This window comes from Ascaphus truei, unplaced genomic scaffold (genome assembly GCF_040206685.1).
Source record: "Ascaphus truei isolate aAscTru1 unplaced genomic scaffold, aAscTru1.hap1 HAP1_SCAFFOLD_2321, whole genome shotgun sequence".
Taxonomy (NCBI): domain Eukaryota; kingdom Metazoa; phylum Chordata; class Amphibia; order Anura; family Ascaphidae; genus Ascaphus; species Ascaphus truei.
Window position 1 is genome coordinate 1 of NW_027455239.1, and position 26435 is coordinate 26435.

Below are 26435 nucleotides of genomic sequence, written 5' to 3' on the forward strand. Positions count from 1 at the left end.
CAGAATCGAGAGAGAGAGAGAGAGAGAGAGAGAGAGAGAGAGAGAGAGAGAGAGAGAGAGAGAGAGAGAGAGAGAGAGAGAGAGAGAGAGAGAGAGAGAGAGAGAGAGAGAGAGAGAGAGAGAGAGAGAGAGAGAGAGAGAGAGAGAGAGAGAGAGAGAGAGAATACAGATTACTTTTCCATGAAGGGATTTACCGAATAGGGAAGGTGATTCAGTAGTGGGTATTGCTGCTTTAAAAATTTACGTTATCCATCAATGACACTTATTTGGAAACATAATTCTATACATTTTATCCAATGCAGATAACACATCTTATTATTGTATTTATACAGTGATCTGTGTACCTTGTTGTTTACTTTTTAAATGCTTCTTTGTGAGATGATTCAACACTTGGATTCCTCTGCACCATCCATAAGTATGCAAAAAAACGGATAGATGAGATTGTGCAAAGGTGACGGATAAAATAGTTCAAAAAGTTGCCCGGCTAGCTCAGTCGGTAGAGCATGAGACTCTTAATCTCAGGGTCGTGGGTTCGAGCCCCACGTTGGGCGTTTCCATTTTCTTTTCCCTTCTTGCTGATTACTTTTGAATGGAAAATGCACAGTTTTAGGCATTTTTGGATGGAATTTATAAGACCAGAGACAAATCCTATTAAAAACGGGATGACTTTGGATGCGGCACTACAGGCATTATACTGGGTAATAAGTATAGCCGGGCAACTAAGTATAGCAACCTAGTCATTCTCAATGGCCGCTACGGTACCTGCTGAACATTTTCAAATTGTCATGTATTCTTGCTAACTTCAAACATATGTTGCAACACTGAGTATGCATGAAAGAGCACAGAATGGCAATACAAATTCTGTTCCTAGCTTGGAAAAGGTAACTTTAGCACTACTGTGAAGCTTCGTTCATTATTGTTGAACAGAGAGAGACAGAGACAGAGACAGAGACAGAGACAGAGACAGAGACAGAGACAGAGACAGAGACAGAGAGACAGAGACAGAGACAGAGACAGAGAGAGAGAGAGAGAGAGAGAGAGAGAGAGAGAAGAGAGAGAGAGGAGAGAGAGAGAGAGAGAGAGAGAGAGAGAGAGAGAGAGAGAATACAGATACTTTTCCAAGAAGGGATTTACCGAATAGGTGAACACTTATTTGGAAACATAATTCTATACATTTTATCCAATGCAGATAACACATCTTATTATAGTATTTATTACAGTGATCTGTATACCTTGTTGTTTACTTTTTAAATGCTTCTTTGTGAGATGATTCAACACTTGGATTGCTCTGTTAGTATATCACTCTGCGTGTTACTGCGTGTTAGTATATCACTAAATTCTATTCCTTCAATTAAAAAGCGTTTCTGGTCTTGTGGGATCAAAGGGTCGTTCTCAAGGGCTGTAGCTACCGCTGTACATCCGTCCATATGTCTTATCGAAGTGTACAACGAAGTGACGTCACAGGTTACTAACCTGTAATTCTCCCGCCACTGTATAGTGGATAGAATATTGAGAACCTGTAACGTATCCCTTAGGTACGATTTCGCATTGGTGGCGTATTTCTGCAGATACAGGTCTACGTACTCCGAGAAGTTTTGGGTAAGGGACCCTATGCCCAAAATGATGGGCCTCCCCGGAGGTTGCTGGCGATTTTTATGAATCTTGGGCAAGAAATAAAAAACCGGTCTGATTGGATCGGTTTTTAACAAATATGAAAACTCCTTCTCGCCCCAGATTCCTATGTTCTTGGCCTCGCATAGGATGGTTTTAAGTGTTAGTATATCACTCTGCGTGTTACTGCGTGTTAGTATATCACTCTGCGTGTTACTGCGTGTTAGTATATCACTCTGCGTGTTACTGCGTGTTAGTATATCACTCTGCGTGTTACTGCATGTTAGTATATCACTCTGCGTGTTACTGCGTGTTAGTATATCACTCTGCGTATTACTGCGTGTTAGTATATCACTCTGCGTGTTACTGCGTGTTAGTATATCACTCTGCGTGTTACTGCGTGTTAGTATATCACTGTGCGTGTTACGGCGTGTTAGTATATCACTCTGCGTGTTACTGCGTGTTAGTATATCACTCTGCGTGTTACTGCGTGTTAGTATATCACTCTGCTTGTTACTGCGTGTTAGTATATCACTCTGCGTGTTACTGCGTGTTAGTATATCACTCTGCGTGTTACTGCGTGTTAGTATATCACTCTGCGTGTAACTGCGTGTTAGTATATCACTCTGCGTGTTACTGCGTGTTAGTATATCACTCTGCGTGTTACTGCGTGTTAGAATATCACTCTGCGTGTTACTGCGTGTTAGTATATCTCTGCGTGTTACTGCGTGTTAGTATATCACTCTGCGTGTTACTGCGTGTTAGTATATCACTCTGCGTGTTACTGCGTGTTAGTATATCACTCTGCGTGTTACTGCGTGTTAGTATATCACTCTGCGTGTTACTGCGTGTTAGTATATCACTCTGCGTGTTACTGCGTGTTAGTATATCACTCTGCGTGTTACTGCGTGTTAGTATATCACTCTGCGTGTTACTGCGTGTTAGTATATCACTGTGCGTGTTACGGCGTGTTAGTATATCCCTCTGCGTGTTACTGCGTGTTAGTATATCACTCTGCGTGTTACTGCGTGTTAGTATATCACTCTGCTTGTTACTGCGTGTTAGTATATCACTCTGCGTGTTACTGCGTGTTAGTATATCACTCTGCGTGTTACTGCGTGTTAGTATATCACTCTGCGTGTTACTGCGTGTTAGTATATCACTCTGCGTGTTACTGCGTGTTAGTATATCACTCTGCGTGTTACTGCGTGTTAGAATAGCACTCTGCGTGTTACTGCGTGTTAGTATATCTCTGCGTGTTACTGCGTGTTAGTATATCACTCTGCGTGTTACTGCGTGTTAGTATATCACTCTGCGTGTTACTGCGTGTTAGTATATCACTCTGCGTGTTACTGCGTGTTAGTATATCACTCTGCGTGTTACTGCGTGTTAGTATATCACTCTGCGTGTTACTGCGTGTTAGTATATCACTCTGCGTGTTACTGCGTGTTAGTATATCACTCTGCGTGTTACTGCGTGTTAGTATATCACTCTGCGTGTTACTGCGTGTTAGTATATCACTCTGCGTGTTACTGCGTGTTAGTATATCACTCTGCGTGTTACTGCGTGTTAGTATATCACTCTGCGTGTTACTGCGTGTTAGTATATCACTCTGCGTGTTACTGCGTGTTAGTATATCACTCTGCGTGTTACTGCGTGTTAGTATATCACTCTGCGTGTTAGTATATCACTCTGCGTGTTACTGCGTGTTAGTATATCACTCTGCGTGTTACTGCGTGTTAGAATATCACTCTGCGTGTTACTGCGTGTTAGTATATCTCTGCGTGTTACTGCGTGTTAGTATATCACTCTGCGTGTTACTGCGTGGTTAGTATATCACTCTGCGTGTTACTGCGTGTTAGTATATCACTCTGCGTGTTACTGCGTGTTAGTATATCACTCTGCGTGTTACTGCGTGTTAGTATATCACTCTGCGTGTTACTGCGTGTTAGTATATCACTCTGCGTGTTACTGCATGCAGGGCCGCCAACAGAAATCATGGGGCCCGAGACAAATGAAAGGAGCAGCCCCCCCCCCCCCGAACCCATAGCGCATCAACCACGAAAAAATATTGTTTAGCGCGCAACGTTTACTTAACTGTTATCTTATTGTGATTCAGAAAAAACATCTCAATGCAACCTGTTTATTCTTATATTTTCAACAAAAGACAGGTGACTGCCTGTCTGGGTGGGTGAGTGACTGGGTGAGAGAGTGAGTGACTGGGTGGGTGAGTGAATGGGTGAGAGAGTGAGTGACTGGGTGGGTGAGTGAATGGGTGAGAGAGTGAGTGACTGGGTGGGTGGGTGGGTGAGTGAATGGGTGAGAGAGTGAGTGACTGGGTGGGGTGAGAGAGTGAGTGAATGGGTGAGAGAGTGAATGACTGGGTGGGTGAGAGAGTGAATGACTGGGTGGGTGAGGGAGTGAGTGACTGGGTGGGTGAGAGAGTGAGTGACTGCGTGGGTGACTGAGTGACTGGGTGGGTGGGTGACTGAATAACTGGGTGACTGAGTGACTTTGGGTGGGTGGGTGGGTGACTGAGTGACTTTGGGTGGGTGGGTGACTGGGTGACACTTGGGTGACTGGGTAGGTGGGTTGACTTTGACTGAGTGACTGGTGGGTGGGTTTGGTGGGTGTTTGACTGGGTGGGTGACTTTTGACTGGGTGGGTCGGTGACTGGATGGGTCGGTGACTGGATAGACTTGGGTGGGTAACTGGGCGACTTGGGTGGGTGACTGGGCGACTTGGGTGGGTGACTGGGCTGAATTAAATGGGTGACTGTGTGGGTGGGTGAGAGAGTGAGTGACTGGGTGGGTGGAGAGAGTGAGTGAGTGACTGGGTGGGTGAGAGTGAGTGACTGGGTGGGTGAGAGTGAGTGACTGGGTGGGTGAGAGAGTGAGTGAGTGACTGGGTGAGAGAGTGAGTGAGTGACTGGGTGAGAGTGAGTGAGTGACTGGGTGGTGAGAGTGACGTGAGTGAGTGTGTGAGTGTGTGAGAGAGTGAGTGAGTGACTGGGGTAAGAGAGTGAGTGAGTGACTGGGTGGGTGAGAGAGTGAGTGAGTGACTGGGTGGGTGAGAGAGTGAGTGAGTGACTGGGTGGGTGAGAGAGTGAGTGGGTGGGTGAGAGAGTGAGTGAGTGTCTGGGTGGGGGGGTGACGGTGTCTGGGTGGGGGTGACGGTGTCTGGGTGGGGGTGACGGTGTCTGGGTGTGGGTGGGTGAGAGAGTGAGTGAGTGTCTGGGTGGGGGGTGACGGTGTCTGGGTGGGGGGGTGACGGTGTCTGGGTGGGGGGGTGACGGTGTCTGGGTGGGGGGTGACGGTGTCTGGGTGGGGGGTGACGGTGTCTGGGGGGGGGGGACGGTGTCTGGGGGGGTGACGGTGTCTGGGGGGGGGTGACGGTGTCTGGGGGGGGGGTGACGGTGTCTAGGGGGGGTGACGGTGTCTGGGGGGGGCTGGCGGTGTCTGGGGGGGGTGGGGCGGTGTCTGGGGGGGGTGACGGTGTCTGGGGGGGGTGACGGTGTCTGGGGGGGGATGACGGTGTCTGGGGGGGGGATGACGGTGTCTGGGGGGGATGACGGTGTCTGGGGGGGGTGACGGTGTCTGGGGGGGGGTGACGGTGTCTGGGGGGGGGTGACGGTGTCTGGGGGGGGTGACGGTGTCTGGGGGGTGTGACGATGTCTGGGTGGGGGGTGACGGTGTCTGGGTGGGGGGTGACGGTGTCTGGGTGGGGGGTGACGGTGTCTGGGTGGGGGGTGACGGTGTCTGGGTGGGGGGGTGACGGTGTCTGGGTGGGGGTGACGGTGTCTGGGTGGGGGTGACGGTGTCTGGGTGGGGGTGACGGTGTCTGGGTGGGGGGTGACGGTGTCTGGGTGGGGGTGACGGTGTCTGGGTGGGGGGTGACGGTGTCTGGGTGGGGGGGTGACGGTGTCTGGGTGGGGGGTGACGGTGTCTGGGTGGGGGGTGACGGTGACAGGCTGGGGGGTGACAGGCTGGGGGGGTGACAGGCTGGGGGGGGTGACAGGGTGGGGGGTGACAGGCTGGGGGGTGACAGGCTGGGGGGGTGACAGGCTGGGGGGTGACAGGGTGGGGGGTGACAGGGTGGGGGGGTGACAGTGTCTGGGTGAGGGGTGACAGTGTCTGGGTGAGGGGTGACAGTGTCTGGGTGGTGGGGGACAGTGTCTGGGTGGTGGGGGACAGTGTCTGGGTGGTGGGGGACAGTGTCTGGGTGGTGGGGGCCAGTGACTGGGTGGTGGGGGCCAGTGACTGGGGTGGTGGGGGCCAGTGACTGGGTGGTGGGGGCCAGTGAATGGGTGGTGGGGGCCAGTGACTGGGTGGTGGGGGCCAGTGACTGGGTGGTGGGGGCCAGTGACTGGGTGGTGGGGGCCAGTGACTGGGTGGTGGGTGACAGTGACTGGGTGGTGGGGGACAGTGACTGGGTGGTGGGGGCCAGTGACTGGGTGGTGGGTGACAGTGACTGGGTGGTGGGTGACAGTGACTGGGTGGTGGGGGCCAGTGACTGGGTGGTGGGGGACAGTGACTGGGTGGTGGGGGCCAGTGACTGGGTGGTGGGGGACAGTGACTGGGTGGTGGGGGGCCAGTGACTGGGTGGTGGGGGCCAGTGACTGGGTGGTGGGGGCCAGTGACTGGGTGGTGGGGGACAGTGACTGGGTGGTGGGGGCCAGTGACTGGGTGGTGGGGGGCCAGTGACTGGGTGGTGGGGGCCAGTGACTGGGTGGTGGGGGCCAGTGACTGGGTGGTGGGGGCCAGTGACTGGGTGGTGGGGGAACAGTGACTGGGTGCTGGGGGACAGTGACTGGGTGGTGGGTGACAGTGTGGGTGACTTACTCTGACCGGGTGGGTGTGTCGCTTCCTGCTTCCTTGCCGCTTCACCCCCCGATGTCCCCTTGGGGCGGGAGGTGTGCTCGGGGAATGCACAGGAGGGGGGTGCACGGGGAGATGGCAGCTGGGGGGGGGGGGCGAGATGCCGGGCGGCTGCAGCATCCTCCGCGGCTGCTACTGCTGGGTTGGCGCGCGGAAGGAAGCTCTGGGGGCGCGAGGCTGGCAGGCGGCTGTTGCATCCCCCGCGGCTGCTGCATGGGGCAGGAGACGCACGCGGGGGGTGAAGGGTTGGGGCAGGAGGGCGCACGCGGGGGGTGAAGGGTTGGCGCTTCCCCGCCCTCCGTCTCACATTGGGAGCGGGGGGGGGGGGAGGGGGATCGAGGAAGCGAGGGGGGGGGGGGGGGAGCGGGCCGTGCCAGGCCAGGCACCCTGCGGGACCTAGGCTCTGCGCATGCGCAATCGCCCTCGCCGCCATTATTATTATTTTTTTTAACCGCGAGGGGACCCAGCGGCCGGACCCCCCTGACTACACGGGGCCCGGACGCCCGTGCCTTTTGTCCCCCCGTTGGCGGCCCTGACTGCCTGTTAGTATATCTATACTTGTCCCTCACTTTCTAACAGCCACGGCAGTGAGTGGGTTAGTAAACGTGCACAGGGGTGAAAATAGTAAACGTTGTGTCTCCCCCCCCTCCAGGCCACGTGACTTCCGAGCATGAAGTCCCTGTCTGTGGCTTATTTGAGGCATTTTTCTTACACAGCCGCTTAATGGGACAAATATAGCAGCGCGTGGCCCCCGTGGCTGGGAGCCACGTATCTTGTATCTAACGACTGGTGCAGATACAGCAGTACTCTGCCGCCCCCCTGTGCCACACTGCAGTACTGCAACCAACTCCAACTCCCATGGACGCCCAGATTCCCAATGCGCAATTAACGGGCGCTATGTCTATGTTCCCTGAGGCTCGCGGGTACAGGTGGGCAAATCCGCCCACATCCATTCTCACGGATTTTTCTCGCACTTGCCACCCAGAATCCTTTTTTCTGGGGCGTAAATCCGTAAACGGATTTGGTCGGTTTTAATTCCGCGCGGATTCATCAAACTCCGCCACTGAACGCAACACGTGGGGCGGATTCTTAATGCTGAATCCACGGATTGGAGTCTACCAATCCGCCCCACGGGCTGCGGAATCCGCGCAGCGTATTGGTAATAATAACTAAAAAATCCGCAGAACGCGAACCGCCCTCTGTGACACCGATCCGCTGAAATTCCACCCGTCTCTACTAACGTGGATCCTGGAAGCGAAAACAGCGTCCGTTCTGCGTCTCGTCGACATGGCGCTCACCTCACGTTATTGGGAGCGTGGAGATCCAATAACACTCTCGTATAGTTCTCACCAGCGGCCGTTGAGGTGAACGCACGGCACTTCCGAGCCTTTGAATATATTGCCGTTATTGCATCATTTCATTTTGAGGAAAGCGCAATGTGAAATAGTTATTATTAATAACTTAGGGCGACTTATTCTTCTCCTTCTCTGCCTCTCTATACATATTTAGTATTATAAAATAACGGTGAGCCCGGGCGGAACAAGGAGGGGGAAGCGGATAAGCTGCTGGGTCGCGCAGGTGCGCCCCATGGGGCAGCCAGATTAGACCTGGGGGGGAACGTCAGAGCGAGGACAAAGATTGGAGGCGGAACCCGCGGACAGAAAGATTGATCGCGCGCCGTCCGCGCAGCGGGACCGCCGTGGCATCGCGCATCTTGAGTGTCTGAAGGAGTGGGATGTAGAGGTAAGTTCCGGCCATCAGGATGGCGAATCCTCACAGTAAGTAACAATATGAGAGTTATATCTCACACTTATCCTGCCCCTGTAACAGACCTGTGATCTCACACTTATCCTGCCCCTGTAACAGACCTGTGATCTCACACTTATCCTGCCCCTGGTAACAGACCTAACTGTGATCTCACACTTATCCTGCCCCTGTAACAGACCTAACTGTGATCTCACTTATCCTGCCCCTGTAACAAACCTGTGATCTCACACTTATCCTGCCCCTGTAACAGACCTGTGATCTCACACTTATCCTGCCCCTGTAACAGACCTGTGATCTCACACTTATCCTGCCCCTGTAACAGACCTGTGACCTCACACTTATCCTGCCCCTGTAACAGACCTGTGATCTCACACTTATCCTGCCCCTGTAACAGACCTGTGATCTCACACTTATCCTGCCCCTGTAACAGACCTGTGATCTCAAACTTATCCTGCCCCTGTAACAGACCTGTGATCTCACACTTATCCTGACCCTGTAACAGACCTAACTGTGATCTCACACTTATCCTGCCCCTGTAACAGACCTGTGATCTCACACTTATCCTGCCCCTGTAACAGACCTATCTGTGACGTCACACTTATCCTGCCCCTGTAACAGACATGTGATCTCACACTTATCCTGCCCCTGTAACAGACCTAACTGTGATCTCACACTTATCCTGCCCCTGTAACAGACCTAACTGTGATCTCACACTTATCCTGCCCCTGTAACAGACCTAACTGTGATCTCACACTTATCCTGCCCCTGTAACAGACCTAACTGTGATCTCACACTTATCCTGCCCCTGTAACAGACCTAACTGTGATCTCACACTTATTCTGCCCCTGTAACAGACCTAACTGTGATCTCACACTTATCCTGCCTCTGTAACAGACCTGTGATCTCACACTTATCCTGCCCCTGTAACAGACCTGTGATCTCACACTTATCCTGACCCTGTAACAGACCTAACTGTGATCTCACACTTATCCTGCCCCTGTAACAGACCTGTGATCTCACACTTATCCTGCCCCTGTAACAGACCTATCTGTGACTTCACACTTATCCTGCCCCTGTAACAGACATGTGATCTCACACGTATCCTGCCCCTGTAACAGACCTAACTGTGATCTCACACTTATCCTGCCCCTGTAACAGACCTAACTGTGATCTCACACCTATCCTGCCCCTGTAACAGACCTAACTGTGATCTCACACTTATCCTGCCCCTGTAACAGACCTGTGATCTCACACTTATCCTGCCCCTGTAATAGACCTATCTGTGACTTCACACTTATCCTGCCCCTGTAACAGACCTGTGATCTCACACTTATCCTGCCCCTGTAACAGACCTAACTGTGATCTCACACTTATCTTGCCCCTGTAACAGACCTAACTGTGATCTCACACTTATCCTGCCCCTGTAACAGACCTAACTGTGATCTCACACTTATCCTGCCCCTGTAACAGACCTAACTGTGATCTCACACTTATCCTGCCCCTGTAACAGACCTGTGATCTCACACTTATCCTGCCCCTGTAACAGACCTGTGATCTCACACTTATCCTGCCCCTGTAACAGACCTGTGATCTCACACTTATCCTGCCCCTGTAACAGACCTGTGATCTCACACTTATCCTGCCCCTGTAACAGACCTGTGATCTCACACTTATCCTGCTCCTGTAACAGATCTAACTGTGGGGGTCATTCACTAAGCTCTGTTAAGTCACTTTTAGAACGCAAAGTGCTCTTAGAACGTGATGTTGCGCTGAACCCGATGCACTAAGCAACGCAAACAGGCACTTTGCGCTCTAAAACTGACTTTTTTCAGGAATTTTTTCTAAGTCCAACTTTGCTTGTTCGTTACCCTGTTTGCGTTAAATTCGGCCCTTAAGCGGGATACACTAAGCTACGCAACCTTAGCGTACGCGAAAGTTGCATTGATCAGAACACGTCAGCTCAAGGTAGACGCAAAAAAAGCTGGACATGCGCAAAACCCACACAACAGGCCAGCGGGTGTCCCCGGCCGACCCCGCGGTGGTCCCCGGCCATCCCGGGGTCCCAGCGGGCCTGCGGTACCAATGTTGCGCCTCCAAAAATAATAAACAATATTTATATCTAAATACCCCCCCTAAGACATACAATACAGTAATGGGCAAAATTACTATTATCCACATATGGATAATAATGCATTTGCCCATTTTAAATACATATAAATTACAATAAATACAGTAAAAACATATAACAATTACCTTTTACAGGCACCCATGATGAAGGCCGTCTTCATTCTCATCTTCATCCTGCCCATGCCCCCTCCGATGCTGCAAAACATACACAAGAATAAAAACATCCAATGTAATGTCCCCTAACCCCTTAATCACCATAGCGGTTATTAACCGCTACAGCATTAAGGGGTTAACCCACCCTCACCCACCACTCGGGATACCCTCCCCCACTAACCCCCCACCCCATGAGGCCTAACCACCCTCACCCACTACCCAGCCGGGAAGCCTACCCACATACCCTTGGGGCCAATACTCCCTTCCCCCACCCCCAGTACCCACAATAAAAACAATACACTGCCCCACAATAAACATCATTATATTTATTAAATACATAACCCACCCCCTGTGCCCCCCCATAAATAAAGGATTTATTATTTTACATACACGGTTCACACCCCAGCCCCACGGGAGTCCCCGGTGGGCCTGACGGGTCACCTCAGACCTACAGGTTACCAGCATCATGTTTCACACAGGGTCTGGAGGCCTGTTGGTGGGTCCCGACAGGCACCATGGTCCACCAGGTGGTCTCCGCGGGTCACCGTGGGCCACAATGGGGTCTCCACGGTAGGCCCGCAGATGTCTGGGGTGCCCCGGGTCAGACCCACAGGTGTCTGAGGGGCTTCGGCTGGTTCCCACGGGGGGTCTGTGGGCCCACGGGTGGTTCCTATGGGTCTGTGGTGCCCCCACAGATGTGGGGCTACCGGTTCTTCCCTGCAAGTGTCCCCTGTGGACCCGGCAGTCTGGTACCTGTGAGAAGCCCGAGGATACCGCAGGTGGTCTCCAGAGGTCCCCCGCAAACCAAAAGGAACCAATCCTGTATGTAAAAAAAATAAACCGCACCTATACATTAAATACATCAATCCCCCCTCACCCCCCCCCCCCCCACACATACAGTACAATAATGTGCGAAATAACTATTATCCAGATATGGATAATAGATTATTTGCCCATTATGAAACACATAAAACATGCATAAATCAAAACATGAATTCTTAATCTTAAAATCACCACATTGCATGTTACAATAAATCCAGCAGCAATTGTAAATATAAAACAAAAAACCAGCAGCTACACAAATGTATATGAAATATCACACAATTGCATGGAGTGTGTACATGATGCAATTAATCTGTGCATCATGTAACACTATGCAAAATATATGTAACAATAAAATACACTATGAACAATGTCCCCTAACCACCAATGCCATCATGAAAATCAAATAGAAACTAAGCAACATCAATACAATTACCATCAATCAATTAATCCATTTCCTAAACAAATTACAATACAATACAAATCAAGTATACAATTCCCTATTCAATTCCTAAAGCCAAACCATTGCCAAAAGAATTCGAATTGAAAGTAACCACCATCATTCTAATCTAACTACCAGAAAGAAGCCATTAAAAATAACCTGTAACTAAATACAAATTACATTATTCACACAATGTCAAAATAAAGCTGATAAATACATTAGCCATACATGAAAAGAACATAAACATTAGCAAAACCAATAATTATTATCCCTGTATGTCTTTACATATAGATAGATATACATAACATACAGGGGCAATAATAGAGCATAAAAAACAATGCATTTACATCCAAAAATCACATATAATACACCCATTCAGTGTCCGTGAATGTATTTATAGCCATAGGTACATAATAGGTACATTCACGGGCATTAAATGGGACTGAAAAAATAAAAGACATGAATCAAAAATAAAAAAACCTGTAAAAATAATAAACTTTTCTTTTGTTTACTTACCATTAGATGCCCACTCACCGAAATCCAGGCGACCCGGAAGCACTGGAACCAATCCACAGGTAACCATAAAAAAATAAACCCTTACAATCCATAACGGTGTCTTCTTTCTTCTATTTGTAATCCTTCCCGTCAGTTTTGGGGTCTTCTTTTCTTCTTCTCCGTCTTCTTCCATCTTCTTACGCCACACCCTTCTTTTCTTCTTAGGAGGGGAGGTGTTCCCTCCTCAGCGTCTGGCTTCAAAATGAGACGACATACACAGGCGGCACACTTTATCCGAGTGCGGCTCATTCCGCAAGCCAGGAAATGTCCATGGTATATGTATGTATAATACAACCTGATAATGTCCTGGGAGCTGCCGTTACTCCATAGATACGATTCGCGCATGCGTCAACGTCATGACGGGGGAAACGCCGTGACGTCATGACGTTGACACATGCGCGAATCGTATCTATGGAGTAACGGCAGCTCCCAACCTCTTACGGAGCCCACAGGCTGCAGGACATTATCAGGTTGTATTATACCTTACAGGGACCCGCTTCACACACTACAGGGACACTCTATTCCACACCAGTGGTGTGCCCGAACTGCATGATACACGTATTATACGGACGGTTCTAGCTAGCCTCTACACATGGTGGGGGGTGTGTTTTCACTGCTGGATGTATTTATATACTGCGGGTCCTCTTCCCTCTGCTCCTGCTGCTGGAGTTACCCTGCGGCAGGTTTTGACCTTGCTGGGGACACACTGTTTGATTTAAAGGGTTTTTGTTGGGATCCCCTAACATTAGTAAATCTATTGATACGGTCTAGGGAGTAAAATTACCCATCACCCTCACTCACAGTGTGGACCTATATAGAACTTCTTTAGGTCTATCCCCATACTGCATTATCCATACTATTGTGTATAGCCTATACCCTGATCTGCAGCCTGTTATTTAGTAGTGATTAAACTACAGCTATCTGGTACATTAAATTGTCCAAATTAGATCCGTTACCCTATATACTTGGGGATTTTACTAATGCACTTCTATGCATTTTTTATTGTGTTTCGTCGGATTTTATAGTATAGATCATTAAAGTTTTGTTATTTTATTCAGTTAGTAGTGTGACCTCTTTGTCTAAGTGCCCTATTTGTGGGATTTGGCCATCTATTGCCATATACCTTTATTGACATTTACACTCGTTTGTCAGTTACCTTGAGTGCAACTACAGGGGTCTGTATTTAATCCTTTGGTTATTTGTGTGGTTCCTATGTTTTAAGAGTTTTAGGGACTTATTAACCCTTTGAGTGCCACCGCCGCTACGGCACAGTGTGGTCATGTGATCACGGCAGCCATTTTGGAGGAAACAGATGAAGAGGGATTCTCAGTTTCCTCACTGGTTAGAACGCGTCGGGTGCTCCATGGGAACACAGGACGCGGTCTAACCCGGAAAAACAACACGCACACACGTAGTCACTGTGTCCTGGGGCACGCATAGGGTTAAATCCGCTCCGAAGCGGTGTCCGAAAACTCCCATTCACGTGAGCGGAGCAATTGGAATTATCCCCTTAATGAGGCGGATGGGGAGATGGAGGGGAGCGGGGAAGGGGGGCCCATTATGCACAGAGGAAACGGTCCCAGAATTCCTGGCGCTGCCCCACGGTATCTTGTTTCTTTACATTGATGATGACATATAAAAGGTGCAAACCCCACGTAGTTATCCAAAGATAATCTCTGTAAAGAACTTTAATACTTTACCAAATGCAACCAGGCTAAAAGCAAAAAATATGTCTTCCTATTGTTTGTTTGTTTGGAAATGACAAAATGTGCATTTGTTGAGGGCTTTTAAATGGGTGGGATTGTCAATTGTTTCCTCTGCACTGAACCCTCCCCCCCAATCAAAGGGCCAATCATAATAAGGGATGGAGAGAGGGGGCTATTCCTGTGCAAACTCCTGTAGAACCCAGTGACATCCCTCCCAAATCCCAGCTCCCCATGATGTGTGTGTATCAGTGTGTTACTAAATATGTGCAGTGGTTAAAGAGCATCAGATGCTGCATTAGGGCCCGGGGGTTGACATTGGAGGCTAACCCGGAGATAACATCTGTTACATTTATCTTCTTTATATATGTTTATTTCTCTTACCTTCAGCGGCGTCTTCCGGCATCCTCCCGGCATCGCCCCGGCATCCTCCCGGCATCGCCCCGGCATCTCCCCCTGCAAATCCCATCAACATGGCTGTGTGACATCAAATGGGACCGCGTTGCCACCCGGAGATTTACCAGGTAAACCTATAGCCCGGAGATAAGTGGCCGACACCCGTAGTCTCCGGATCAAACCCGGAGTGGTGGCAAACCCTGATTAGGCCCCCGCAGGCAGAGGGCAGCATTAGCCCCATTACTGCCCGAGGGGCCATGTACACAGCGCTGCCCATGTTATTATTATATCGCTCTGCGGGCCCCTGTGGCAGTGATTGGGTTACATTTGGCTTATCTGACCCCCAGTTATATATATATATATATATAATCAAAAAATAAATAGATGATACCGTTCTGTGCCTAACGAAATCCTTTTATTTCTGCGAGCTTTTGAGATACACTGATCTCTTCTTCCGGCGATGTTACAATGAAGAGATCAGTGTATCTCGAAATCTCGCACAAATAAAAGCATTTCGTTAGCCACAGAACGGTATCATCTATTTATTTTTTGATTATTGAAGCTCGGCTAACACGGTACTGATATATATATATATATATATATATATATATGTGTGTGTGTGTGTGTGTGTATATATATATATACTGGGGCAAATCCTGGTAGACAGATTTTTAGAGAGGTTATGATATCAAAACCATTCAAAGGGCGTTTGAGCAGCAAAACGGACGGAGCTAAAAACTCTTTTGGAAAAATCAAAAAAGAAATATCAGACTTCTAAACCAGTTGAGCAGAAAATGATATTATCAACAACAACTACATGTGTTCCCATATTCATCACCCAATATAATAATACAGCATTCAGGATTAAAGAAATCCTTAATAAACATTGGGGGATTATACTAAATGATCCTATCATTGGATATAAACTACCACCTAAGATACCAATTGTATTTCAAAAAGCAAGAAGTATCCAATCTATGATAGCACCTCGCAGGTTATGAACAGAAAACAAGGGGAGTTTAATGAATGGACGTTCCTCAAATAGTCATTTCTCCTGTGGGAGAACACGGTGCCTTACGTGTAAACATCATAAGAACGTGGCTACGGTTACCTCCCACTCCAATGGAGTGTCATATCCAGTTGTAGGACATATAGACTGTTTGTCTACACATATAGTATATCTGCTCACCTGTCCGGCGGTCCCCGAGTATGTTGAGCGGACGGTGCGTACATGAAGTACGCGCTTCCTAGTATTTCAAGACATTATTCCCAAATACATAATAAGGATCCGGGCTCTTTATCTCTGATCGGGATTGAAGCTATTCCGTCTTATCTATTAAGTGGTGTGATAGGTTCAAAAGATTGAGCCTTAGGGAAACATATTGGATTTATGTCATGGGAACATTAAGTCCTAAAGGTTTGAATGAATGCATTGCCATTAGTACAGTTGTTTGAATTTGGGGTTCCTCCATCTCCGGTTGTGGATAGGAACAGAGGTCTGGGGGTGAATGTTTTATTCCATTTCCTCTGGAACTAGTTCGCAAATTGGACCCTTGGTAGGAATTTATATATACACTATATCTTCTTTAAAACCAGAGACAGAACATGAAACACAGACAGAGCTCAGTACACATCCAGTGAAACTTATACACGGTACAGTGCCTAAATATATATGTATAGATATCTATTAAATAAAATGGTCTTTTAGTTTAACATTTTGGCCAAAGTGTTGTAAGCCCTTGAGCCACTACACGGCAGACCACATCTCAAGGGTACCTAACACTAATATAAATTCTTAATAACCTGTACATTACCAGGATAGATATCTATACATATATATTTAGGCATTGTACCGTGTATAAGTTTCACTGGATGTGCACTGAGCTCTGTCTGTGTTTCATGTTCTATCTCTGGTTTTAAATATATATTGCCATGCTCAGTAGCACTCCTCTGTGACACTTATATGCTTATATATATGTTGTGGTTATTTTGGGGGTTCAATATGAGCTTGTAGGTGTCCTGTATGTTTTAAGAAGAAAAAAAAAGAAAAAACAAATGGCGCACAGCCAGGAAGCCAGGTGGAGTAAAATACATACCTTAATTCAGTGCATGGCTGAAAACATCTTCACCCCTTGGGGGACAAAAACACACACCTCCTACGCGTTTTGGACTGGTAGGTCCTTTATCAAGGAGTCTGGGATATGGAGAGATAAGCTACCTTATATACCTGTATTGCCATTAAAGTAATTAGGAAAATCTGCGCACCATCGCGCGAGAATACCTATTGCGCATGCGCGTGACGTCACACGGGGCGCCGATACACCAGCCCTGGGGCTTATGGGTACGGACCGCCCCCTGTTCCAGTCCGCGCACGCCCACATCAGGCATGTAAACAGGAGCACTATTCCCGGTCTCTGCTAACAGATCCGCCCATCGTGACGTCACTGCGGGCCTCTGATAGGCTAAGGCGCACCGCTACACCACCAATGAACATGATGAGCAGATGATGCGACTACCAATCAAAATGGCCCCAGCTAACATACACAATAGGGCGCAATGATCAAAGCACCTACTAAGGATTGACTGCAAATTATAACATATATCAAGAGCAATTTTGTAAAAACTCCCAATAATATCATAGTACCTCATCGCTCCAGCTCCCAACAGTACAAAGACATTCAACATGATTGTAAAAAACGACCTTATTATTAGGTCCACACCAATATAAGACATCATAATCAACAAAATAACATACAATGTCTAACTTAAAAACACCATTAGAATATTAAAAACAAACTTAAACAATCTTGAGACCTTCTTTATGCAAGTCTTTAAGAATTTTCCTCCAAAGGGAGGAGGAATTGATGAATCAACATATCTAAGTCTCTTATATAGAATATATTTGCTAATATCCATAATTTTCAAAGCTGATTTTTGGTACAGATAATTAACAGTAATTTTTAGCAGTAATTTTTAGCAACTAAAAGCTGTTCAGGGTGATAGATACAGCATGTATTGACCTATTGATTTCAAACATGTCTAATATACATACTGGGACATCATTTTATATACTCTAAACCATAGATACTCTGCAGCATACTAAGTACAGACACAAAAGCAACAACAAAAGCAACGATAAAAGCAAAGTCAGAAAACAGTTTTGCAACATTCTAGCAGGGTTAATATGATAAGATAATAAGAAGTGGCCCAAATTCCACTCTATATTTAAACCGCAGGGAGTTCTGGTCTGGAGCATGAAAATCCAGAGCTTGTAGGTGTCCTGTATGTTTTACACTATATCTTCATCACATTCATAGTAATGAAATTAAAAACACATCTATTCACAGAATTAAGTAGTCACTATGTGGGATTAGTTTAAGATGTATTTATTAGATAATCTATCACTATGTAACACACTTTAAATAACAAATAAATAGATATCACTTTATTGCAATGTATTCAGTTGTGGTAAGATATTAATGTTATTTGTAACACACATTAGATTAGAAACATTGTCACAATAATTAAGTATTACATTTAATATTTAGAGATCACTATAGTACTATTATAATTTGTTGGCATGGTAACCTATAACAGGGGGGCACAAACTTTTGAAGCTAGGCCCCCCTGCTGGCCTCCCCTGGTCTCGCGCTCCCTCTCCTACCTACCAGCTGCATCAAATGATGCTACGGGGGCGCGTGACATCACGTCACATGACTCCGCGGTGTAATTTGACGCCGCATTGCCATGGAGACGCGTCTGAATCCCAGTCAGTGTTACTGTTGCAGAGGCCTCACGTGATCCCCGGCATTTAATTTAAATGCCTTGGGGAGGAGCGCGGGACCTCTGCAACCGCCCGCGCCCCCCCCAGACAAATCTCCCGCCCCCCAGTTTGCGCACCGCTGACCTATAACATTATGTAGCTTTGTAGTTAGGTTTAAATTCTCTGGATTAGTCTAATTGGATTTCATTCATTCCAGGACTCTGACCATAATCATTGGGTTCAAATCAAGGACACTTTCCATTGAAAAATAGACAAAAGTTTGGGGTCACTGAGTACTGAGCACTCGTAGTTATCACAATTTAGCCAAATATGAGTGTGTTCAGTTTCTCCGCACACTATCTATCCTTATCAAATGTTGTCTTCATTTTCAATTGTAATATGTATTTTTCTCATGTATTGTGTTGTATTGCATAACTATGTGTTGATATTACATCATCATTCCTCTATAAATATATATATACACTGTATATATATATATATACATATATATATATATATATCTCATACAAGAATCTATTATTATCTAAATCGGTAACATCTGTGATCTATTATGCCATTACCAATTGGACTGTGGGACTATAAAACCTTTACGAGTGAGTTGTAGCATTATCCCCTGATGAAATCAGCCGTGTGCTGAAGAAACGCGTAGGTACTTTCTTCTCGTTGCTATTGCCGCACTATACGTCCTGACGCCGGAAGGGAAGTTGGTACGCGACCAAGACGAGACACCAGAATTACAGAGTGGAATCACAACTGCACGCCACAGATTGCCGGAGGACCGCACTGCGAGGGGCGCAGCCTACCGAGTTTCCCGGTCAACATCCAACGCGTGGAGCTGCGGAGGGACCTCCGGATTACCACGGAGCACGAGCTTGTCTCATACAATGCTTTTACCAAACGGGCGTTTGTGAGTTTGTTATTTTTATCTTGTCCAGGAAATGAAATTGTTAAACCGAATTTACACATGGAGCGGGCGCTTTCTCTTCTTCTTTTTGTTTAGATATCTATCGAGGAGGTTATTGAGGTGGTTGTTTCCACGAAGAGAGCTGCCAGGACTCCAGAGGACGCCCGAAGTGGATCCTTTAATGATTTAGTTATAACATAGCTATGAGAGCTAGGTTTCTGGACTTTTATTGTGTTTAGGCAGAGTGTTTATTATTATTTTATCACAGCTACTTTTTAGTAATTGCACAGTTATTAATTCTGGCCACTAATTCTCACTACCACTATCATCTCTCTCTAGTCACCACCAAATTGCTATATCAGCTATATTAATTATTGGTTATACCAGGGGAGTACAAACTTTTGCAGCTGCGCCCCCCTGCCTTCCCTCCGCTGGTGCTCGCGCCCCCCCCCCTTATCTTGATGCGGCGTCACGTGACCTGCAGTGTCTTTTGACGAGGGTGACGTCACATGACCCCGCGGTTTCATTTGACACCGCGTTGCCATGGACACGAGTGACGCCGGCAGAGTCAAGGTAAGTATAGAGTTGCAGAGGCCTCACACGATCCCCCGGCATTTAATTTTAATGCCTCGGGGAAGTGCGCAGGGGAAGTGTGCGGGGGAAGTGCGCGGGGCCTCTGAAACCGCCAGCGCTCGCCCAGAAAAATCTCCCACCCTCCTGGGGGGCACACCCCCCAGTTTGCTCACCTATGGGTTATACCACAGATGTCAAATGCTAAATAGAATTAATATAAGGTTTAAACTAAGCGCTGTCCTATATTCTTTTATATATATATACATACATACATATATACATATACTGTAAATATTCCTGTATATTCATTTGAATGTCTTAGACAGGTCTGCAACCCTGTCTTTCACCATTATCACCCAGCAAACAGCACTTCCACTGCAGCAAGGGATTCTGGGAAATGACATGCAAATGAGCACACAGTGCCACCTTTTATCTCATGCTCACATTACATGAGCAACCCTTAGTCAATGCATGCTGCTTTAAACACAGCTTTTAAGCAAGGACTTGGGAGACGCAAAGTCAGTTAACCCACTCACAGACATGTTTCAACCTTGATGGGTATCATCAGTGTGAGGTTGGCTTGCTGACATTTGCTCAAATGAGATAAGAGTAGGTAATCAACACGACTATTAAGGTTATGGTGGGTAAAAAAAGTGACTAAAACCCTCCACAGTAAAGCATAAAGCAACTGTAAATATTCCTGTATATTCATTTGCATGTCTTAGACAGGTCTGCGGTCTGCAACATATATATATATATATATATATATATACACACACACACACACACGTGTATATATATATATATATATATATATAAAACATACTATATATATATAGTATAGTGCACACTATAAAACGTTTACTATATATATAGTGCACACACATATAAAGTTTTATCCAACTTTTAATTTATTATTTGTAGAGAAAATGAACAATGTCGCCAGAAGCGCTATTTTTCAAAATGTAGCATCTCTACTAATTAGTGTAAATGATACTTCATATAAAGCAGGTTATGGGACACAGTAAATGACCATCATGTCTCTTATCACATCCCAGTGTATGGATATCTTCTCTTATCACAAGCTGGTAACATCTGACAGGGCTCAGAGTCTGAGCCCAGAATGTGACATACAGAACATTCTCATTCTAAATTTCAAATAATATTGTGTTTATTTCTGACCTGACTGCCGTGGTTACAGCTCAACCGCTCTGTGCCTGGGTTCTACTCTATGTCACCACTTTCTGCCACAACCAGCTGACGGTGGATCTGCAAGGAGTTCAACGCTCATTGGCATCACATCTGTGGCTTGGTTGAAGTATAATTTCTCCATCTTTTTTATTGGATTGTTTTTAAATAGATTTTATTTAGTTTAATAGATTATATTTATTAGTTTAATAGATATTTATTTAGTATACTTGAATATATTTATTTGTTAAATAGATTATATTTCTTAGTTTAATAGATTATATTTATTAGTTTATTAGATTATATTTGTTAGTACAGTAGATTATATTAACTAGTATTTAAGTCTCCCCCTCAGAGCCCCATTAGAGAAATATTTTAGGACCGTGCACATATTTAACATCTTTTCGGAGTCGCTTATTTTTTAGATCCCTCGGAGCCGAAACCTAAAGGGGTTAGCTAAAAAAGTTCGAATCAAGAGGAGCCGCACAGCTTAAAGCCAGAACATTTCCAAGCGAGATGGAGACTGACTGGGTAAGATCTGATTAAAGGACAACCTTTGGGGAAGGAAAGGGTGACGGGGGAGTGTAAGAGCAAGGTGGTGTGTAGGGATGGGGCAGAGCAAGAGATCGCAAAAATGATGGGGATTTGTTGCACACCAAAAAAACAATAAGTAGTGATACTTTTACCGGTGTCCCTTAGTCCCAGGGAAGACCGGCATTTCGTTCAATGTATAGAATATGATTGATGGAAAAGGGCACACGGATTTGAATCAAGAAAGATAATTTATTGTGCCACAGACTGCAACGTTTCGGCTGCTGGCCTTTCTTTACTGGCTTTAGTGGGTTTAGCCACTTTACCTGAGAGAGGCCAGCAGGCCGAAATGTTGTAGTCTATGGCAGTGCAAGAGAAAACAGGTTGGGGGGGGGGGGGGTTCTAGCAAGGTCGCCGATCCATGGGTGAAGGGCCCCGGGGGAAACTAGTCCTGGGCCCTGGGAAAGCTGTCTGTGGCCCATACATGCTGAGTAACATGTAGAAAGGACACATGTATGTTCAGAATGAGCTAGCATGGTATTTTGTGAGGCATCATAGCAGGTAATACTGTGCACTGCAAGCTCAGTCAGTGTGAGGAAGGGTCCGATGGAGGAGTTGGAGGGTCCCAGAATATCTCAAAACTGAGGGGCGTGACATTTTCTTGGGGTGGTGGGGCTCGGCGCTTACAGAGGCCCCACGCTCTTCACCACAGCCTTTAAATTAAATGCCGGCGATCGCGCGCAAGGCCTCTGTAAGTTCCCTTTCCTTGTCTCCGGCGGCTTCTGGAGACTACAACGTGGCGTCACCTGATGTGGCGTTGCCATAGCAACGTGATATCACATGACGCCGTTACATCAGAACGCCGGAGACAAAGTAAGGAGGGGGGGGGAGCAGGGGAAAAGGTTGCGCAACCCTGTCTTAAAGCATTGTCCTGCATACAGATCGAAGAATGGCAATGCGAAGAGGCGCCGAAAAGAAGACGGAAAAGAAGACAGAAAAGAAGACAGAAAAGAAGACGGGTGAAGCAGGTGAGTGATGAAATAGCCGTCACTGTGTAACTCTTCCAATTAACAAAACACACAGAGGTAAATGAGAATTTAAATCCTCAGAGATATATTAGTATTTTATCTGGTAGTGTTAGGACTCGCGAACAGGTGTCTGCCTTGTCGTGGCTCGCAAGCTTACAACGCTTTGGCCAAAGGGTTAAACTAAATGACCCTTTTTCAAGGCAATATATAAATATTTTACTGCGTATTTTTGTCATATTGGATGTAGCATTGGGTTTCTCTGTCCTAACGCTTCCAATTACCTGCAACGTCATGCAGAGAAATAGCAACGCTTGTTTTTAACGCGTTAAGCGCCAAGGGGGAATTCAACTGCTGAGAGGTTAAGGGAGTTACTAACCCAAACTCAGCGACGTTTCTGTGTCTCTGTGATAACTCCCCCAGGACATGCCTGAAAACCAGAGGTAACTCAGAGCATTTTTTCCTGGTAAAATATTTGATAAATAGAAACATGATCTCGGAGACTGTGAGACACCGCCCTCCCCCCCTCCCCTCTCCCCCCTCCCCTCCCACCCTCCCACCCTCCATCCTCTCCCCCTCCCCCTCTCCCCCCCTCCCTTCCCTTCTACACTTGGCGTCCCAAACCCCACCATAACCAATACATAAATAACCACAAACACGAGGTCTGGCGGTGCGAGGCCGCGGCTTTTTATTAAAACAGCAATTAACCTAATAAGTGCCACCCCCTGCCAGAGTGCTCGCTCATTGGGTAAAGGCCAAAGGTACCTCATCCAATGGCCCGTAACTCCCCCCTAACCGGGCCCCGCCCCGGCCGTCTGGCGAGAATTGGCCCAAGGAACGCATGTGTAAATGAGCCGCGCCCACTCGCCGCTCCCAGCCACCTTTTATTTTATTTCTGTTATTCATTTTCATTGTTTATTTATTCTTTTTTTATTTTAAACACGTTCAACCAACATATTTACCAGTATTCACAATAAAGGGCAGGGTGGGCGGGAAGCTCATGGCAGGGCGCAGACTGACCCCGCGCCCCCGCCTCTGTCTAATTCTAACCTCCCTGGCCCTTCCCCCTGCCGTGTCACCCTCACTGCCAGAGGGGGGGGGGAGCAGGGGACACAGTCCACACTCACAGGTAAGGGAGAGCCAAGTCCCTCTGGTCACAGCGCCCGGTCACTGAGGGCTCAAGGCTACTTTTCTGGGTTATTTTGAAGCGAGCTACAGTGGGGATTATTTAGGGGTCTCCCCAGACACAGAGAGAACATTTAGGGGTCTCCCCAGACACAGAGAGAACATTTAGGGGTCTCCCCAGACAAAGAGAGAACATTTAGGGGTCTCCCCAGACACAGAGAGAACATTTATGGGTCTCCCCAGACACAGAGAGAACATTTAGGGCTCTCCCCAGACACAGAGAGAACATTTATTAGTATTAGAGATACTCCTCTCTCTGAACTGAGCAACAGATCAGGATATCCACGGACACAGACCTCTTTCTCTTCCTCTCAGGCGTAATCCGTATACACCAGGAATAACAAGAGAAACCAAATAGCGCAATACGTCTCAAATTGTATTAGAGATCATCACAAGTAAAACATATGGATGTGCACTCACATGAGGTATAAAAATGCAGTCATGGTACGAAATCCCCATATAAGGTACAAACAATTCACCCAATTCACCCAATTCACTCAGTGTGAATTGTTTGTACCTTATATGGGGATTTCGTACCATGACTGCGTTTTTATACCTCATGTGAGTGCACATCTATATGTTTTACTTGTGATGATCTCTAATACAATTTGAGACGTATTGCGCTATTTGGTTTCTCTTGTTATTCCTGGTGTATACGGATTACGCCTGAGAGGAAGAGAAAGAGGTCTGTGTCCGTGGATATCCTGATCTATTGCTCAGTTCAGAGAGAGGAGTGTCTCTGTAATGCCTTTTTAATAAGAAGAAAAGTGTGAGTGGATTATCTTATCACCTTAAAGAAAGTTACACCGGGTTGAAATTGTACCATACTATGTCGCTTTTATTATTCCTTTACATAATGACGACGTGAACGCTGGCGCTCCCCTGAATCTTTGAAGAAATATTCACACACACACCCACTAAAATACACACACATTGATACTCTTGTAGAAGCACAGACACACGCTACAATATATATGTCGGTGGCCCTGGTCACGTGGGAACGGGCCTTGAAGGAGTCTATCACTCCGAAGCATTGCTAACATTGCGAAGCAACGTTGGGTTGTGAAGATTGTTACTGTTTGAGTACTGTGGACAATTGGTTTAACCGTCAAATACAGCACCAGGACATGTCTAGGAGTGAGGAATACATGTGATTACATTACTATCCTCTGTATCACAGGCATGGGCGGAGGAGCACAGTGACGAGGAGCTAGACGCAAGAATCAAAGTTTCACGGGTAAATGGGAATGGCGGAGCTGTGAACCTGCCGCACACACGGTGCTATTAGTGTCCTGTACAACAGCTATTTATGGAAAAGTCTGTAACACTTTACAGTGTAATAATACAGAACCTGCTGGAGATGTTTTAATGAAGGTTAGTGGGTCCCTGTTTCCTCGGCTCTCATGGGATGGGAGCGTTCCCCAAATCTGAGGTTTGTGCCCCTATTACATGGGGGGGGGGGGGGGGAGAAATACATAGAAACAAAAATAAGGAGGGACAGAGATAAATAAAAGAGATAAGATTAAAGGTTAGAGAGAGACTGACAGGAGAGAGAAAGGAAAGGCAGAGAGTAGGGAGACTTCTCATCCAAGGTGATAAAACAGCTGTGTCACATGGACACCTTCTCTGGGAAACTTTCCACTACCCATGTGACATTACACCTCCACTGTAGGGCGTACTGCGTCTGGGGAGGGGGTGTGTAAAGGATTCTGGGGAGGGGAGTATAATGGAGTTCTGGGCCTGGGGAGGGGTGTTTAATGGGGGCCAGGGGAGGGGTGTATAATGGGGTACTGGGCCTGGGGAGGTGAGTATAATGGGGTACTGGGCCTGGGCAGGGGCATATAACCGAGTACTGGGCCTGGGCTGGGGCATATAACCGAGTACTGGGCCTGGGTAGGTGGGTATAACTGGGTACTGGGGAGGGGGGTATAAGTAGGGTTGCCAGGTGTCCGGTATTGAACTAGACTGTCCTGTATTTGGACACTCTGTCCAGTAAAGAATGAGAGGTACTGTAATACTGGACATGTATGTGTCTGGTATTACCTCCCTGGACATAGTGACCTGACGCACCTTTCACCATTGAGTCCAGTATTTTTGGAGATGCCACCTGGCACCCCTAGGTATAAGTGGCACAGGAGCTCTTGCGATACAGAGTATCACTGTCCCTGGTTACAAACACTTCATGTCTCCTGCAGTTCCGGAGAAACACGATGGTGGTGCCCTTTGGGCTACAGGACGACGAGGTGGGCTACGAGGCGGGCTACGAGGTGGGCTACGAGGCGGACTACGAGGTGGACGACGAGGCGGGCTACGAGGTGGACGAGGTGGGCTACGAGGCGGACGACGAGGCGGGCTTCAAGGAGGACGAAGCGGACGACAAGTGGGGTGACGAGGCGGGCTTCAAGGAGGACGAATTGGACGACAAGTGGGGTGACGAGGCGGGCTTCAAGGAGGACGAAGTGGACGACAAGTGGGGTGACGAGGCGGGCTTCAAGGAGGACGAAGTGGACAACAAGTGTGGTGACGAGGTGGAATACGAGAGGTGTGGAGGGACGTGCTGCTTCCCCTTTCTCAGGCGGGGGAGGAGATCCAGGGTGCAGGTACCAGAGGGGTCAGGGCGTGGAAACAGGGGTATTCTTGGGGCCCTGAGAAGATGGTTTGACCGCAGGAGAGGCAGATAAGAGCAGGAAGGCTGCGGGACAGGCAGGTACTAGAGGGAGATAGGGATATTGGGCGTGAGGGGCGGTACTAGAGGGAGATAGGGATATTGGGCGTGAGGGGCGGGTACTAGA

The 26435-nt window shown here is 47.3% G+C and overlaps 1 protein-coding gene and 1 non-coding gene across 5 annotated transcripts; both read left to right on the forward strand.

Annotated features, from left to right (window-relative positions):
- The first annotated feature begins 478 nt into the window (after positions 1-478).
- On the forward strand, positions 479-551 carry TRNAK-CUU (transfer RNA lysine (anticodon CUU)). Its single transcript has one exon. It is a non-coding gene; the product is annotated as a tRNA-Lys (tRNA).
- A 6433-nt stretch (positions 552-6984) lies between these two features.
- LOC142477778 (uncharacterized) lies at positions 6985-26435 on the forward strand. Of its 4 annotated transcripts, XM_075582384.1 has the most exons (9): positions 6985-7852; positions 7998-8231; positions 12322-12374; positions 14448-14581; positions 16878-19144; positions 19238-21433; positions 22375-22461; positions 24824-24880; positions 25839-26435. In XM_075582384.1, exons 6-9 carry the CDS (start codon positions 21419-21421, stop codon positions 26322-26324), a joined length of 645 nt encoding a protein of 214 aa, XP_075438499.1. In that variant the 5' UTR covers positions 6985-7852; positions 7998-8231; positions 12322-12374; positions 14448-14581; positions 16878-19144; positions 19238-21418; the 3' UTR covers positions 26325-26435. The 4 variants fall into 4 exon arrangements, with proteins under 4 accessions (XP_075438499.1, XP_075438498.1, XP_075438497.1 ...); XM_075582383.1 differs by having other exon boundaries at positions 16878-21433; XM_075582382.1 differs by lacking the exon at positions 16878-19144.

Excerpts from the sequence above, each read along its gene's own strand:
- LOC142477778 (XM_075582383.1), top strand. Across the intron at positions 22,462-24,823 it reads AAAGAAGACGGGTGAAGCAG|GCATGGGCGGAGGAGCACAG; the intron begins GTGAGTGATGAA and ends TCTGTATCACAG. Across the intron at positions 24,881-25,838 it reads CAAGAATCAAAGTTTCACGG|TTCCGGAGAAACACGATGGT; the intron begins GTAAATGGGAAT and ends TGTCTCCTGCAG.